Genomic DNA, 17,425 nt, shown 5'->3' on the forward strand with positions numbered 1-17,425 from the left:
TTCAAGTTTGGTCAAATTTCATTGTAAGTGGCAATGGACTGTCCATCCACAGCTTTAACTTGGCCACTCAAGTACATTTACCATTCTATCCTCAAGCCACTGCATTGTGTTTAAGGTGAACCACCAGCAGAAGGGTACGTGTAATTGACTGTACCCATTTTGCCTTTAATCTTGACCTATTGTATTGTATTATCCCTCTCACAGTCCAAACATAGAGTCTCCTGGCATTAAAAAAATCCTGTTTCACAACCACACAACCAGCTCCCAATCAATTACATAATGTTGTTATAAGTGATGTAACAATGGTAAACATGCCCCAGTCCAAACCTTTTTTTAAATTAGTTGCAGCCAACAAATTTACTGTATATATAAGACAAACAATAAAGTTGATTAGTTGCAACATTAACTGTTTTGTATGATTTTTAACACAGGTATAAAAAAAGCATTGCATTATTTTTACATCAAATTTTTCTACAGAATCAACAGAATTTGAGTTGTACATTTAAATCTTCATAGATGCATCTCTTCTCTTGCATCTTCTTTATGCTCTTCTCTGTACAAGAGGAGAAACACAGACATATTGAGAAATGAGACCTAAGAATCTCACACCAGTATTAGATCAACTATGTCATGACTATGTTACAGTATATGCTCCATTTAACAGATTTCTGATTTACCGGACAAAATCTGGAAAACCAAACATCCAATCCGATGGTTTAAAAATCCCCGAAAAGCATACCAAGACCAGTAGTTCAGTAATTATCCGTGAGCCGACGCACATCTCTCTGTTTACATGAGCAATAGGTTTTATTTTGTCAGGAGGCTCACTTTGTTCTCGCTTTTTTCTCTGTGTTTTATGCTTATTTTTGCTAACACATGTAGACAGCTTCCCAAATAATCCCTATAATTAGAGTTAGCGACATAAGTTTGGGAGAACAGAACTCCTAATTGACTGTCTATATTTAAACCTATTATTTTCCTCTCTCCTCTCCTTCACATTTCCTTCACAGCTCTTTACGTTTTTGTTGTTACAAATACATTTTAAAAAGGTGAGTTGATTGCACAGCACAAGGAGAAAGCCACCCTGAACTTCATCCAGCCCATTCTCAGCATTCCCAGACTTACTTTCCCTTTCCACTCATAATCAGGTTGAAGGTGCGGCTCGCATTTGAAAGGTAAACTGCTAGTTAATAAGAGGTGAAAGTGCATCTGTATGGGTGCTGATGTCTGCTCGAGAAAAAAGTTGGTACATGCGCCCCCTAGCGTGCATAATTGGCAATGCCTGCAGCAGACAAAATTGCCCATTAATGTATGCTGGGTGCGAAAAGACAGGACTAAAAGTGGGTAAGGTCTTTAACGCTGTGCAAGAACCCTGGTTAGTAGCCCGAGGTGCCTGTAGAGAAAGTGGAGGAGCACGGAGATCAGTGCGTGGCTCTCCGCGTGCAAATACTGGCCTTACGCGCGAAATCACAGAATGTGTGGGTGAATAAGAAGGGATCAGTGGACTGCACACTGGAGCAGGCAAAAATACCCTAATCTGACACAACCGGAGTCTCCAGCAGCGGAAGATGAATTGACTACGCTAAAATTGGGAGAAAATGCATAAATAAAAAAGCATCTCTACACTTTATTCTGCAGTTAAAGAGAGTAAATGTTGTAGGGACTGTACGATGAGTCATGGTACAAAGTACACATTAAACAACAAACAAGTGATTCTGTCCAATCCATCTATTATTTATAATTAAACTAAAATCTAATATAATAGTTTCCTTTACAATGCAGCCTGGACATATATTAATACAGAGTATAAGCAGGCCGTTAGATATAAAAGCTTCATTAAAATGCTTTCCTACAGATCAATCACAGACATACTGAATGGTTCAAACTACCTGTCGTATAACAATGTATAATACACTACATTAATACTTACACTGCTTTCTGCAGCATGACCTGGGTCTGCTGTCGCCGCTCTTCACTTATAGGATAGAAGAGGAAAATTACCAGACCCATCAGCAGCAGGCAGACGGGCACTGGGGCAAACAGCACATGCAGTGTAGTGATCACTTTGGAGTCATGCGTACATGCACCAGGCTGGTACCCTGCAAAGCTAAGGAGGTAAGATGAAATACATTAAGTTGCATTTGAAACTCTGAAAACCTCCAAAACACCATCCCACAGTAAAATATGGTATATAAGGTGGGAACTTCATTGTATGGGGCTGCTCCTCGGATGCTACCTGCACACCATTAAAGGAAACATGAATAAAGGGTATTCTTACTGTAGTGCAAGAATAGAGACTCCATGTGACACACCTCCTCCAAACTTGTTAAAGAAGACATAGCAGGAGTAGAACATGGGCTCCAGGTCCATGCACGTTGGGTTATTTACCTTAAAGTCATCTACCACATCAGGCAACATTGACCTGCAGGCAATGCAGAGAGTAAATAAAATAACAATTAGGGTGAATTATACAAATAAAATATCATCCACTATCCAGCTTCTAATATTACGGTAGTACCTTGAAACTCAATGTCACTTGGTTCTGGGAGTGGTGTTGAGTTTAAAAGGTGTTGAGTTTCAAGGTATTTTTTTTCCATTGGGATGTATGAGAAACCTGTTAATGAACTTCATAGTAATTGCATGCATGACACCATACACTTATCTATTGGCTCACACCTAAGGATAATTCAGAGTATCCATTATATCACGTTTGCTTGGAAAAGGTAAGAAGTGCCCAGAGGAAACCCCCAAACACATGGGTGAAGCATGCCTCCTCACAGACATTGGACAGACATGAGGATCAAGGTGCTATGTGGCATCCACACATGTTTATGTGCCTAGCACTAGTCCTGTCAGCCTTCTTTACAACAGGTTTTTGATTAATTGACACTTCAAAGATCTGATAACTTACCAGGGCAGGAGATAAAGGGATGCCAGACTGGCACCTGCTAAAACAGCCAACAGCGCAAAGATGACAAAACTTTCCTTCACAGTGGATATGACGATAAGAGCAGGAATATAGCTCTGCACATATGCAACAGAACAAGACTGATTTAGCTTCTGGATTTAAAATTTCAGTTTCAAAAATGATTAAAATCACTTGTCCCTGCATTTTAATGTGGGGAGAAATGACCAGTACAGAAGTAAACCTTACTGTGAGGCCAATGATGATAGTGGTCTTTTTGCCCAGTCGGACCAATAGCATCTGCCAGAGTGGAACAGATAGAGTGGCTGATATCTTCACAAAAAAAAAAAAAGATTTACTTTATTTAATATTCATTCAAGTAAATCTACATACAATTCATGACCAAAGGACACCAGTTAAGTTAGTGTAGATACATACATCTGACAAAGAGCTTGTTCAACATAAGACAAAAGAGCATTCGTGAGGTCAGGAACTAATGTTGGACAAGAAAGACAGGCTTCCAATCAACGTTCCAATTGAACTGCAAGGTGTTTAATAGGGTTGAGCTCTGTGCAGTACATGTTAAACTATGTCTTTATGGACCTGGCTTTGTGCAAAGCGGCATAGTCATGTTGGAACAGGAATAGGCCTATTATATTTTTTATAATTGGATTGGGACAGTGGGTAGAGCTTTGGGAAAGGCTGAGAGTTCAAATCCCACCTCTGCCATGCAGCCACTGTTGGGTCCAGGGGTGCCGTACAATGGCTGACCCTGCGCTCTGACCCCAGCTTCCAGACAAATGGTGATATATGCGAAAATAGAATTTTGTTGTATCGTACACCTACACCGATCAGTCATAACACCTCCTTGTTTCTACACTCACTGTCCATTTTATCAGCTTCACTTACCATACAGAAGCACGTTGTAGTTCTACAATTACTGACTGTAGTCCATCTGCATGCTTTGTTAGCCCCCTTTCATGCTGTTCTTCAATGGTCAGGACCCAGGACTGTGTTAGTGTGTGTTGTGCTGGTATGAGTGGATCAGACACAGCAGCGCCACTGGAGTTTTTAAATACATTGTCCACTTACTGTCCACTCTATTAGACACTCCTACTTAGTTGGTCCACCTTGTAGATGTAAAGTCAGAGACGATCGCTCATCCTCTGCTGCTGTTCGAGTTGGTCATCTTCTAGACCTTCATCAGTGGTCACAGGATGCTGCCCACAGGGCGCTGTTGGCTGGATATTTTTGGTTGGTGGAGTATTCTTGGTCCAGCAGGGACAGTGAGGTGTTTAAAAACTCCATCAGCGCTGCTGTGTCTGATCCACTCATACCAGCACAACACACACTAACACACCACCACCATGTCAGTGTCACTGCAGTGCTGAGAATGATCCACCACCTAAATAATACCTGCTCTGTGGTGGTCCTGTGGGGGTCCTGACCATTAAAGAACAGGGTGAAACCAGGCTAAAAAGCATGTAGAGAAACAGATGGACTACAGTCAGTAATTGTAGAACTACAAAGTGCTTCTATATGGTAAGTGGAGCTGATAAAATGGACAGTGAGTGTAGAAACAAGGAGGTGGTTTGAATGTTAAGGCTGATCAGTGTATATATGTATATATGGCAAATAAAGGCATTCTATTCTAATTAAAAATAAGTAATGGGAGTAATGATTTGTACCACATAAGCTAACACTTAGCACTGTGATTTGAGACTTGTGTTGGCTGCATGGCCGGTCAATCGCAATCCATAAGGCTGCTGGCCAACAGTTCTTGTCATGATGTTCTTCAAGAGGTTCAAAACTGTTTATGAACAAGTACAAATAATGATGCTATACATGCTTCAGCCATCACCGGTTCTAGTCTGTAAGCTTGTGTTAGCTTAGCTTAGCTTAGCTGAAATTTCATATTTGTGACTGGCCTACTGTTAAAGAACTGTGCTACCATTTAACCATTTCTTTTTTCAGATAACGGCTGCCCACTTCCTGTTTTAGCATGACATTTATCTACTGCACAAAGAACAGTCTACATAGATTTTTTTTTTAGTTTGGGCATTGAAACTGCTTAGCCTGCACAGACCCCTGACATTAATCAAATCCAACACATTGGGAACGTGATGAAATTCTGACTGAAAATATAGATTTTAACACCCAAGATCAGTGCCTAACCTCATTAATGCAAACATATATGTAAATACAGCTTTTTTAAGTAGACTCCTCACCAGCAATATGAGCACGAGGTGCTGGAAGTAGGCTCCCATTCCAGCTGCATGTGTACAGAAGAGCGCAAAGTTACCCTGAGCCATCTAAAACAGCAACAGACATATTAATGAAATCCTTCTTTATATTTAATCAACTATTTCAGTTAATGTTACGTCGACATGCTGTAGTTAAGCATCTAAATGCTCCATTTCTTTCTCATATGCACTTATTGAAGATTAAAATATAAACATTGCCTGACTTCAGTGCAATCAAAAAAGCATAAAACCTACACAACTTGTAGCTATCATACCTGAAAAGCAACTGAAGCGAAGAGGAATCCAAACACAAGTCGCACATAAGGAGTGTGTCTTACAATCTTCTTCAATGCAGATATGTATGGCATCTGTATGCGGTCCAGCTTACTTAGTGGAGCTGATGGAAAAACAAACACACAACCCTCTTTTTGCCTAGTCTCTTTCATACTGTAAAGTCATAAACAATGACATAGTTGAGACTAGAGATGCATGCAGTTTTTAAGATGTTTTCTGAAATCTTCTGAGAAGTATTTGCTGGGTCCCTAGATCAGCTTGAACCACTATTTTCCACTATTCAGCCTTTCCTTCACTTTGAATTAGTGGCTCTTGTGGTTCAGTGGAGTCCTACAGTTTTGCTTTTTAGTTTCACAAGACCAGTTATTATTTTCTTTATTTCTACCAATTCATCTCCCAATCTAGTCATTTCCAATTCCTGATTATAAATCCATTGTCACTTGCACAACCCCCCGATCTGATCAATAAGAGCCAATTCACCTTTGTTTCGCCTTAGGCCAAAATATCCTACTATATTCACAAGACTTTTCTCGTCAGAGTAAAAGTTCCTTTATGCAATATTACATTTTGGTTTATCTTATAAAATAAATTATAAGGGTACAAATACTTTTAAAGAAAAATATAAAAACTTATGTACTGTCAATTTTAGATAGTCTGTTTGTACAACAGTATACACTGTATATCAAATCTCTACCATTAGACACATTTATATTGTCATGCCTTAGATCAGTGTTTCCCAACCACTGTGCCGTGGCACATAAGTGTGCCGTGAGAAATATTCAGGTGTGCCGTTGAAGATTATCCAATTTGGTACTTTAAGCAAGCGGTGTGTAGTGACAGGCAGAACAATTACATTCTGTGGTTTTTCCCTCTGATTTTTCTAATGTGAAATATGTGCCGTGGGTCAAAAAGGTTGGGAAACACTGCCTTAGATAACACTACATATCTGTCAGCATTACTCTTGAAAGGTTATTCCAAAATTGTCTGTTCTTACCCAATTGCTCCTTCACTCCAAGAAACAGCACAATACAGCACAGGAAGTAGAAAGCTCCTATTACCAATGCAGCAATCAAATATGCTCTTCTCTGTAAAATTAAAACATTTTGCCATTATTAAATAAGTTAACAACATAGCATTTTGTCCTTTACAAAAATTACACTGATTGATTCATTAAGATTATCTTAATTTTATCTTTATATGTTTTAGATCTGCTTTGTAAATTACAAATATATTGTCTGGCCCTTTAAGAGTGTTAAGTGTACAATGCTTGGGCATAGGGAGCTCTGCCTGCCGGCTGGGCTGAGCACCCACATGAACAACGATTAGCCGGTTGTTCAGAAAGGGGTGGGATAACTTCGTTCTCCTCAATCAGAGCGGGGATCAACATTGGTGGAGAGGAAGCATGACGCAATCGGGCAATTGGACATGCTAAAAAAAAATGGAGAAAAAGGGGAGAAAATGCATAAACAAAAATATGTACAAAAAAATGACATAGGAATTGTTGACGGTTATTTTTTGGCTATAACATAACTTCACAACCATCCTTGCCACTAAGAAAGATGATAAAAGATAGTTAAATGTCAAAGCAGAACTGAAACAAAAGCTTTGAAGAATGATCCAAACTCAGATATGAAGCATCCTTCCTGTTTTACAGTGTGAGACTAAATCAGATTATACAACGCTGTTGCAGCAAATCACTAAAGGTCAGAACTGCCTAAAATGAACATCTTAAGTGACACATTTTAACTCCCAACATAAGTTTAAAACCCCAAAGTTTCTCTTAAACGTTATTATTGTTCATAACCACTGTAACTGTGCTATTTCGGTACAAATCCTATTTCCAGAAAAGTTGGGACATTTTATAAAACTTAATAAAAAGCAGAATCTGTGATTGCTTCATTCTTTTGTTTGTTTTGTTTTTTTTAATTAATAAAAGTAGAAAGAAAAGATCTCCAGTGCTATTACTAATTAGCTTTATTGTATTTTGTATAAACAGAAACAGATGTAGAATTTAATGCCCACAAACACACTCAAAACAAAAGTTGGGATGAAGGCGTGTTTACCCCTGTGACCCATCAGATTTCCTATTAATGACGCAATGACGTTTAGGAACTACGTTTTGCAACTGAACTTTTTGTCCATTCTTGCTTGATACGAGACTGATCAACAGTCCATGATCAACGTTGTTTGATATGCCAGTCAAGCATATGCTCGTCCTTTGAGTTACTCCATACTGTAAAACTGTCCTCCTGTCTTTAATGACATAGACAGTCATGCTGAAATAGGGATAGGGAATACGGAAAAGGATCATACATTGATCAGCCATAACATTAAAACCACCTCATTGTTTCTACACTCACTGTCCATTTTACCAGCTCCACTTACCATATAGAAGCACTGTGCAGTTCTACGTTTTTCTACACACCTTTTTAGCCTGCTTTCAGGCTGTTCTTCAATGGTCAGGACCCCCACAGGACCACCACAGAGCAGGTATTATTTAGGTGGTGGATCATTCTCAGCACTGCAGTGACACTGACATGGTGGTGGTGTGTTAGTGTGTGTTGTGCTGGTATGAGTGGATCAGACACAGCAGCGCTGCTGGAGTTTTTAAATACCATGTCCACTCACTGTCCACTCTACTAGACACTCCTACCTAGTTGGTCCACCTTGTAGATGTAAAGTCAGAGACGATCGCTCATCTATTGCTGCTGTTTGAGTTGGTCATATTCTAGACCTTCATCAGAGGTTACAGGACGCTGCCCATGTGGCGCTGTTGGATGGATATTTTTGTTGGTGGACTATTCTCAGTCCAGCAGTGACAGTGAGGTGTTTAAAAACTCCATCAGCATTGCTGTGTCTGATCCACTCATACCAGCACTACACACACTAACACACCACCACCATGTCAGTGTCACTGCAGTGCTGAGAATGATCCAACACCCAAATAATACCTGCTCTGTAGTGGTCCTGGGAGAGTCCTAACCATTGAAGAATAGCATGCAAGGGGGCTAACAAAGCATGAGGAGAAACAGATGAACTACAGTCAGTAACTGTAGAACTATAAAATGCTTCTATATGGTAAGTGGAACTGATAAAATGGACAGTGAGTGTAGAAACAAGGAGGAGGTTTTAATTTTATGGCTGATCGGTGTATAACTGTCGTCACAAGGTTGAAAGCATATAATTTATTTTATATAACTGATTTCATACACCTGTTAACAAGGACCTAATGGGTGAACAATGAATTTTTTTGGATAGATTTCAGGTTTTTAAAGGCATTTTTTTATATATTTGCAGGTTTCCATTTCATTAACTAAAATAAACTTTAAGCAGATCTGCAACTTGGCAAAATTATAGTGTTAGACCTGTGAACTCCTTACAGTCATCTTCTCTGCTGTACTGTTTTAATGAAACAGCTGATTTAAAGTCATGATACTAATAAAGTAAAATGCAAAAATTGATTGGCTGTATTAATAAATGATAAAATCTTCAATTAGATTTTGTCACAGCATAAATGTCTGAATGTCTCACCGTTTTGTGAAGTGTGTCAGTCAAAGGAGTATTAAAGCTGTGATGAAGAACATCAGATACATTTCCAGTAAGTGTTTGACTCCCATTTAGCTCTCTGCAGGCATGTGCTCTCTTAGCGTGGTACACCCCAACAATCTGGCCCTGAATGGTGGCTCCTGCCAGTGTCGCAAACATCTCCATACCCATTCCTACAGAATGAACAGAGACAAAGAAAAGGACCAATGTCACATTAGATTCATAATTTGAACACATTATAAATGTCTGAAAACGAGTGTAGGGACAGTTGTAGCTCAGCGGTTAAGATACTAACAGGACTAGTAGTCATGATATTGCCAGTTCAAGCCACACCATCACCAAGCTGCCACCATGAGGCCCCTGAGAAAGATCCTTAACCCTTAATTTCTTGAATTGGATAGAAGCATCTGCTTAATGACGCAAATGTAAGAGTCTAATGACATTGTTGATTAGATCTTGGGTTCCACTTTCATGTTGCTGAACAGAAGATCTGATTTAGCAGATAAGAAACAACACTGAAAATAGACTCTGAAACAGAAGCCACAAACCTCTTTAACTTCTTATTGTTAAGATGTAAGCAAGTGCTCAAATCTTAATGTTCAAATTTCAGTGGTGTCCCCGCCCTTGCCAGCAATACCTTCTGTCTGGACAGGTGACAGAGGAATACATAAGGCATACTGTGTTCCTTTTTGCATGTAGGAAAGAGGAAGTGCGTGCTAGCCTGTGTCCCTCCTCAACCAACCTATTTAATAAGTCGTGTGTGGTTTAGAACACAGCCTTTAAGCTTGATGTGAGTTTCTCTGAGATGCAATTATTAAAAGTAGCAACGTTTCTAACGATTTTCTGAAGGTACTCTTGGGGCACATAAACTAGGCTTAACTGTACAGTATTAATAATAAGATGCAACTTTCCATCCATATTACTGATCACATTTTGCTGGTCTGTAACCTAACTAAGATACCAATGGGGAGAGAAAAGATGATAAAACAATGTCTCACTGTATCCAGTGGCAGAATCACGATCTTTCTCATTGCCCCCCAAAAACATGTTCAGCGAGGAAAAAGGCACATGGTAGCACTAAAACAGAAAAAAAAGACAAAACAAATGAAAGTGCCTCACATAAAACTGTTACCAGCAGAATGATCCAGACAAGGTCTGGTAGACAGAAACTAAGAGCATGGTTACAATAGTGCTCTTACACTCATAAAGGTGTCAAACATACAGCACCAGGTTAAGTACCAGCAGAAACTAAAGGAAGGGGACATGGTGTTCTGAGGGGTGTACCACAGCATGATGTAAGAGATCACTCCCATTGGCATGGAGAACACAATCCTAGGAGGAAAGTAAAACAAAGGGAAATTAAAAACAACATGTAGAAATAGATGTTTTTCTTGGCTTTCATCTTTCAGTATAATGATGCAAATACATAAGCCAGGGAAATTAATTTTAATTTGCCTTACCATGGAATGAGTTTGCCAAATCGAGTGCGGCTACTCTTGCTCACTGCATAGCCTACCAGAGGGTCTGAGATAGCATCCCACGCTCGGCCGAGGAACAAAATTACAGACACATTAAAAGGCCTCATCTGGAACAAATAAAGCAGTGAATATATACAGATTCCAGACTTCAGCCCCAATAAACAACTTTGGAATTAACTGGAACATTAACTAAGGTTTTGCAAGCTTGGTAGGATTTTGACCACTGATCTACACTGATCAGCCAAAACATTAAAACCACCTTCTTGTTTCTACACTCACTGTCCATTTTATCAGCTCTACTTACCATACAGGAGCACTTTGTCGTTCTACAATTACTAAATGTAGTCCATCTGTTTCTCTGAATGCTTTGTTAGCCCCCTTTCATGCTGTTCTTCAATGGTCAGGACCCCCACAGGGATGTGTTAGTAAGAAAAGAGACAACAGATTTAGAGCCAATGATGAAATACTCAGTCTTATGGGCATTCAATAGAAGAAAATTCGCACGCAGCCATGAGTTTAGATCATGGATGCATTTGGTGAAGGAGGGGGGTGCAAATGGGGCAGACGGTTTAAAGTTTAGATAAACCTGGGTGTCATCTGCATAACAGTAAAAAAAATTCAACCCATGATGACGGAATATATCACCAATGGGCAGGATGTAAATAATAAACAGAAATGTTCCCAACACAGAGCCCTGGGGAACACTTTGCTTAACAGGAGCAATATCAGATTTATGATTACCCATGCAAATTAGATGACGCCTATCGGATAAGTAGGATTTAAACCAGGTCAAAACTGTGCCAGAAAAACCAATATCAGAGAGCCGGGTTATAAGAATTGCATGGTTAACCGTGTTAAAAGCAGCAGTAAGATCAAGGAGTAAGAGAATAGAAGCAGAACCTTTGTCAGAGGAAAGAAGAAAGTCATTGAGTATGCACAATAGTGCAGTCTCTGTGCTATTATGGGCACGAAAAGCAGATTGAAGGTATTAAAAAGATTATTAGAATTAATAATAATTCGTAATTCGTAAACACTTTTTAAAATCGTGGTGTCGGGAGCAAAGTTCAAATGATCAAATAGAAACCCAACTGAAATCTATCTGATCAATGTTCTTCGTATGAATGGTCTAAATGATGTGCATTAAATTGCTTTTCTTCACAGACTTTTACAAGGCAAAATAGATACATTTGCATCTATGTTGTCTAATTCAAAATGAATTTATTTAATGTTTAAAACAACTGATCCACATATAGTGTTGAAGATGAAGTACCACCAATCCTGGCCAATTCTGGTACATTTATAATCCAGACAAGCAAAATCTGAATCTTCCATGTATCAGCCCAATTTTAAATCTAAGACAAAACAGTACATTTCCACTCACCTGCACAACATCCAGTAGAAAGATTTGCATAAAAAATCCCCTGGCATTGCCTGTCATTGAATAAGGAATCCCTCCAACTGCATAACAGAGTTTCCTTGGAAGTGGAATTCCTGGGCGTTTTTGCTGAAAAACAACATGTCACATCTAGATTGATGCTCTTAAATCTCGTGTTCTGCAGAGGCATGTCAATGGTAGGGGCAAAATTTGGTGTTACAGCATGATGCCATGAGCCCAATCAGCCATCGCACATTTGGTGTCCTTATGTCAATCTAACATTGTTTAAATGGCCTGATATATGTACGTATTGTTGCTGACTTTGTGCATCTCTATACACACACAATTCACATTTTTTTTAATAAACATGAACAGGGTGGCACAGTGACAGAGTGGGTATCACTGTTACCTCACAGCTAAAAGGGCCAGGATTTGATTTCCCAGGCTGGATCCTTTCTGTGTGCAATTTGCATGTTCCCCCATCCAAAAACATGCAGTGTGGTTAACTGGAGCTACTAAAATTGTCCTTGAATGTGTGTGTTTGTGTGTGTCTGCCCAGTGATGGACTGGCGACCTGTCTGGGGTGTTTCCTGCATGTCGCCCAATGAATCAGACCCACTGCGACCCTTACCATGACAAACAGTGGTAAAACAGACAATAAATGAATGAGTACTCAAAAATGAGTCTTTAACAACAAACCATGGCTTGAAAATGACTAGACCACTGATCAGTCTGAATTAGTCATTTTGTCAGCAGTTGTCAGTAAAAGGAGAGAGATGGAGTCATGTTTCTGGTTTTAATAAGATGTTATGCAAGCTCTGATTTTTTTCTAATGGTCCTTTTTTGTCTGAAAAACACCATCTGAAATTATTGCTTATTTACAGTTTCTATAAAAACAGGTAAAATCTTATATACAGGTCATGTAAACATGTCAAGTATGTTTAGTAAGTTGTTACAAAGACTCTGGTACCTCACAGAACATGAGAGTTAATGACAGACCAGTTGTTGCTGCATTGTAAGTTACATTTACCGTTTACATTTACATTTACTGTTATAAAATGCACATAAATTAATAAATAAATAGATAAATATTACCAGCTGGTTGGATTTTGGTTCCTCATTACAAGAAACGTCCGCGTCGAGAGGCATCTCTCCTCTCCTCAATAATAGTATAAGACTATGATGTTACTTTTACGAACACTTAAACTTTTAAAGAGAAAAGCGTGATGTCCTTACAACAATTAGTAAAAGATCTATTATATTATAAATGAAATAAATCTACTTGGAAGTGTATATGCGATAAATCTACTAAAACGTCTGAGTCTGTTCAAACAACGTATATTTGAACTGAAATATGACTGAGCCGAGTCAAAATGATTCATTATCTGGCGTCCTGTTCAGCGTCAAAGATTTGTTCAAAAGATTCGGTTCAAACCGAACAGTTCGAATACCTCTTGTACTTCTTGCACTAAATGTTAATACATGGTTGAAGCAGTGATCTGTTCCATGTTTGAAGTTTACAGTAAATGTAACACTATTGGAATAGAATAGAATAGAATAGAATTTATTTATTTATTAGGATTTTAACGTCATGTTTTACACTCTTTGGTTACATTCATGACAGACACACGGTAGTTACTCGTTACACAAGGTTCATCACTTCTCAAGGTTATATCGAACACAGTCATGGACAATTTTGTATCTCCAGTTCACGTCACTTGCATGTTTTTGGACTGTGGGAAGAAACCAGAGCACCCGGAGTAAACCCACGCAGGCACAGGGAGAACATGCAAACTCCACACAGAAAGGACCCGGTCCCTGCCTGGGGATCGAACCCAGGACCTTCTTGCTGTGAGGCGACAGTGCTACCCACTTAGCCACCATGCTGCCCAATAGAATAGAATAGAATAGAATAGAATAGAATAGAATAGAATAGAATAGAATAGAATAGAATAGAATAGAATAGAATAGAATAGAATAGAATAGAATAGAATAGAATAGAATAGCTCATGATCAGACACTTTTTCTAATGATCTGCAGTAGACTGGTGCTCTTGGTAAAGAATCTCAATCTCGCCACTCAGGTGGTGCAGCAGTAAAAGTAAGCTAGCGCACCAGAGTTGGGTTTTCAAATACATCGTATCGAATCTCAGCTCTGCCTTTCCGACTAGGCTGGGTGGCTGCATGAACAACGATTGGCTGTTGTTCAGGGTTAGAGGGTAAGAAAGTCGGATCATAGGTCCTCATAAGGGCAGTGATAGCTCAGTGGTTAAGGTACTGGACTAGTAATCAAAAGGTTGCCGGTTCAAGCCTCACCACCACCAAGTTGCCACTGTTGGGCCCCTGAGCAAGGCCCTTAACCCTCAATTGCTTTTTTGGATAAAAGCGTCTGCTAAATGCTGAAAATGTAAATGTAAATGTCATAACTGGTGCAACTGCGGCCCCTGCGGCCCCCTGACTGATGCCGCCTGCACAGGGCTGAGGAATAATGCTGATGAAGGTGTGGCCCTCCGTACACAGTGCCTGTCAAGTGTATGAACTCGACCCGTGCAGGTGAAAAATGCAGTCTGTACTGACTCAGTCAGTGGTGAGGGGTCTAATCAGTACAGAGGATGCAATCAGGGTAATTGGACACAACTAGACTGGGGGGAAAATTGGGGAAAAAGAGGGGGGGGGAAATCTCAATCTCACCCTAAAATACTGTATAATTAGTTCTAACAAAGCTACATGCACCACAATTACTAAACAAATGGAGGTACATATGGAGGTTAAATGGTAAAAATAGGTGTTTACGAAAAACCTTTCATTTAATGTACCCACAAATGTATCTGCCTGTAATGTGCTGAAAGCTGCTGGGACTTTGACTGGAACTATGTTCTATAATCAGATAAAACAAAATGCAGCTGTGGGGCAACAAACACTCTGATGCCCAATGTTAAGCATGGAGGTGTTCTGTGGGACTGTTTTGGCCCTGAGAACCTCACTAGGGTACATGGCATCATTGACTACTGGCTAAAATCTGCCTGCCTCTGCCAAAAAACTTAAAACGTGTTGTTGGATCTTTCAGCAAAATCAATTTTCCAAAACATACAGTACTGTACAAAAGCATTTGTACATCATCCAGTTTCCTTTATTTTTGCTAATTTGTCACATTTAAATGTTTACAGTCTTCCATTCATTTATTGAAAGTGCACAGTAAAGACAGTGGGAGACAGTGAGATTTTGTTTTTGCCAGTCATATGCACATATCCAATCACATTTCGCTACTTCAGCTGCTGCTGATCTTCACTCCTGACCAAGAGGGCCAAACCAACACACGTCCCCTCAGATATATACACTCTGCAGCCAAGCTCTTCTTTTTTTTACCTTCATCTCTGTTATCTCCCGTCTGTGTGCAGGTGCCATCTACAAGCCAGCAGAGGTCATAACTGCTGCAGTTGTGAGGAATCCCTTCTGGTATTCCCACTCCGCATTCCCAGTCAAGCCGATTATTGTTGGTATAGGTGCCCAGCCTGCCAGTAACAGAACTAATATTCAAACTTGCAAGTTTGAGGTGTCAGCTCTGGTATATTTTACCATCTGAATAACCTAATCTTTCTATTTAACATGTTATTCAAAGGATTGTTTAATAGGATAGAAATTGTATTCGAAATAACCTCAATTACATCTACAAAATACAATACTACTAAAATAAAGAAGGAAATAATAGAGAAATATGAGAGTTATTGTTGTTTTTGGTAGATATATTTTATTTTAAAAAAAGAAGGAAATTTATTATGGTGTATGGTACTGCACACATACTGTACTGAAATGTGATGTGTATTTTTTATGTACAGTACTACTGTTTATTGTTGTTCATTATTGTTTATTACAGTATTATCTATTCTATAATTTAAGATTAAGAGAAAATATACTTGTATTTATAACAAAAAGGACCATTTAAGACATTAGAGAGGTTAGGTAAGGGTTGGTTTGGGTGGGTCTGGCATGGATTAATTCTATTGACATGATTTCCTATGGGAAAAATAGGTTTAACTAACGAACATTCTTCTTGGTTCTTCGGAACCAAATAAATTCGTAAGTCAAGGGTCTACTGTATACAAGTACATGTTGAAATGTAAATGTAAACGTGGCTACTGTAACATTACAGTTTCCAGTAGCTTGTAACTGTTATTTTAAGCTGTTGAAATTACCTTATGTGGACGGTAGATGGTGCTTAGATTGGCTGAAGCTTGTCTGGTGGTATCCACAAACTGAAAGTGATAGTGAATGTAGGAAGTAGGATCTTCAAAACGTAACAACTGTAAGTACTGCCATTTGAGGTTTTTTTTTTTTTTTTTTTTTTTTTTTTTTAATGTTATAAAAGCAAACCTTGTTTAAATGTGTGTTTTAATGAGGTTTAAATGTATTTATAGACATATAAGTACCACAAATTGTTAGAGTGGTTCCCTCAAAGATACAGTGTATCACAAAAGTGAGTACACCCCTCACATTTCTGCAAATATTTTATTATATCTTTTCATGGGACAACACTATAGAAATAAAACTTGGATATAACTTAGAGTAGTCAGTGTACAACTTGTATAGCAGTGTAGATTTACTGTCTTCTGAAAATAACTCAACACACAGCCATTAATGTCTAAATGGCTGGCAACATAAGTGAGTACACCCAACAGTGAACATGTCCAAATTGTGCCCAAAGTGTCAATATTTTGTGTGACCACCATTATTATCCAGCACTGCCTTAACCCTCCTGGGCATGGAATTCACCAGAGCTGCACAGGTTGCTACTGGAATCCTCTTCCACTCCTCCATGATGACATCACGGAGCTGGTGGATGTTAGACACCTTGAACTCCTCCACCTTCCACTTGAGGATGCGCCACAGGTGCTCAATTGGGTTTAGTCCATCACCTTTACCTTCAGCTTCCTCAGCAAAGCAGTTGTCATCTTGGAGGTTGTGTTTGGGGTCGTTATCCTGTTGGAAAACTGCCATGAGGCCCAGTTTTCGAAGGGAGGGGATCATGCTCTGTTTCAGAATGTCACAGTACATGTTGGAATTCATGTTTCCCTCAATGAACTGCAGCTCCCCAGTGCCAGCAACACTCATGCAGCCCAAGACCATGATGCTACCACCACCATGCTTGACTGTAGGCAAGATACAGTTGTCTTGGTACTTCTCACCAGGGCGCCGCCACACATGCTGGACACCATCTGAGCCAAACAAGTTTATCTTGGTCTCGTCAGACCACAGGGCATTCCAGTAATCCATGTTCTTGGACTGCTTGTCTTCAGCAAACTGTTTGCGGGCTTTCTTGTGCGTCAGCTTCCTTCTGGGATGACGACCATGCAGACCGAGTTGATGCAGTGTGCGGCGTATGGTCTGAGCACTGACAGGCTGACCTCCCACGTCTTCAACCTCTGCAGCAATGCTGGCAGCACTCATGTGTCTATTTTTTAAAGCCAACCTCTGGATATGACGCCGAACACGTGGACTCAACTTCTTTGGTCGACCCTGGCGAAGCCTGTTCCGAGTGGAACCTGTCCTGGAAAACCGCTGTATGACCTTGGCCACCATGCTGCAGC

General features: G+C 39.6%; 1 protein-coding gene across 1 annotated transcript; it reads right to left on the reverse strand.

Annotated features, from left to right (window-relative positions):
- Window positions 1-496: 496 nt before the first annotated feature.
- LOC134333894 (sodium-dependent lysophosphatidylcholine symporter 1) lies at window positions 497-12,990 on the reverse strand. Its single transcript, XM_063016061.1, has 14 exons — window positions 12,937-12,990; window positions 11,848-11,970; window positions 10,449-10,573; window positions 10,188-10,320; window positions 9,987-10,065; window positions 8,974-9,161; window positions 6,437-6,527; window positions 5,424-5,545; window positions 5,134-5,217; window positions 3,155-3,238; window positions 2,912-3,024; window positions 2,279-2,422; window positions 1,931-2,107; window positions 497-553 (listed from the first exon to the last, which is right to left on the reverse strand). Exons 1-14 carry the CDS (start codon window positions 12,988-12,990, stop codon window positions 511-513), a joined length of 1,560 nt encoding a protein of 519 aa, XP_062872131.1. The 3' UTR covers window positions 497-510.
- Between the last annotated feature and the right edge of the window lie 4,435 nt (window positions 12,991-17,425).

This window comes from Trichomycterus rosablanca, chromosome 19, assembly GCF_030014385.1.
Source record: "Trichomycterus rosablanca isolate fTriRos1 chromosome 19, fTriRos1.hap1, whole genome shotgun sequence".
In the NCBI taxonomy this organism is placed as follows: domain Eukaryota; kingdom Metazoa; phylum Chordata; class Actinopteri; order Siluriformes; family Trichomycteridae; genus Trichomycterus; species Trichomycterus rosablanca.

Excerpts from the sequence above, each read along its gene's own strand:
- LOC134333894 (XM_063016061.1), bottom strand. The coding sequence starts at position 12,990 with ATGCCTCTCGACGCGGACGTTTCTTGTAATGAGGAACCAAAATCCAAC. Across the intron at positions 10,574-11,847 it reads TTCTACTGGATGTTGTGCAG|ATGAGGCCTTTTAATGTGTC; the intron begins GTGAGTGGAAAT and ends TATTTGTTCCAG. Across the intron at positions 2,423-2,911 it reads TCCCTTTATCTCCTGCCCTG|GTCAATGTTGCCTGATGTGG; the intron begins GTAAGTTATCAG and ends CATTGCCTGCAG.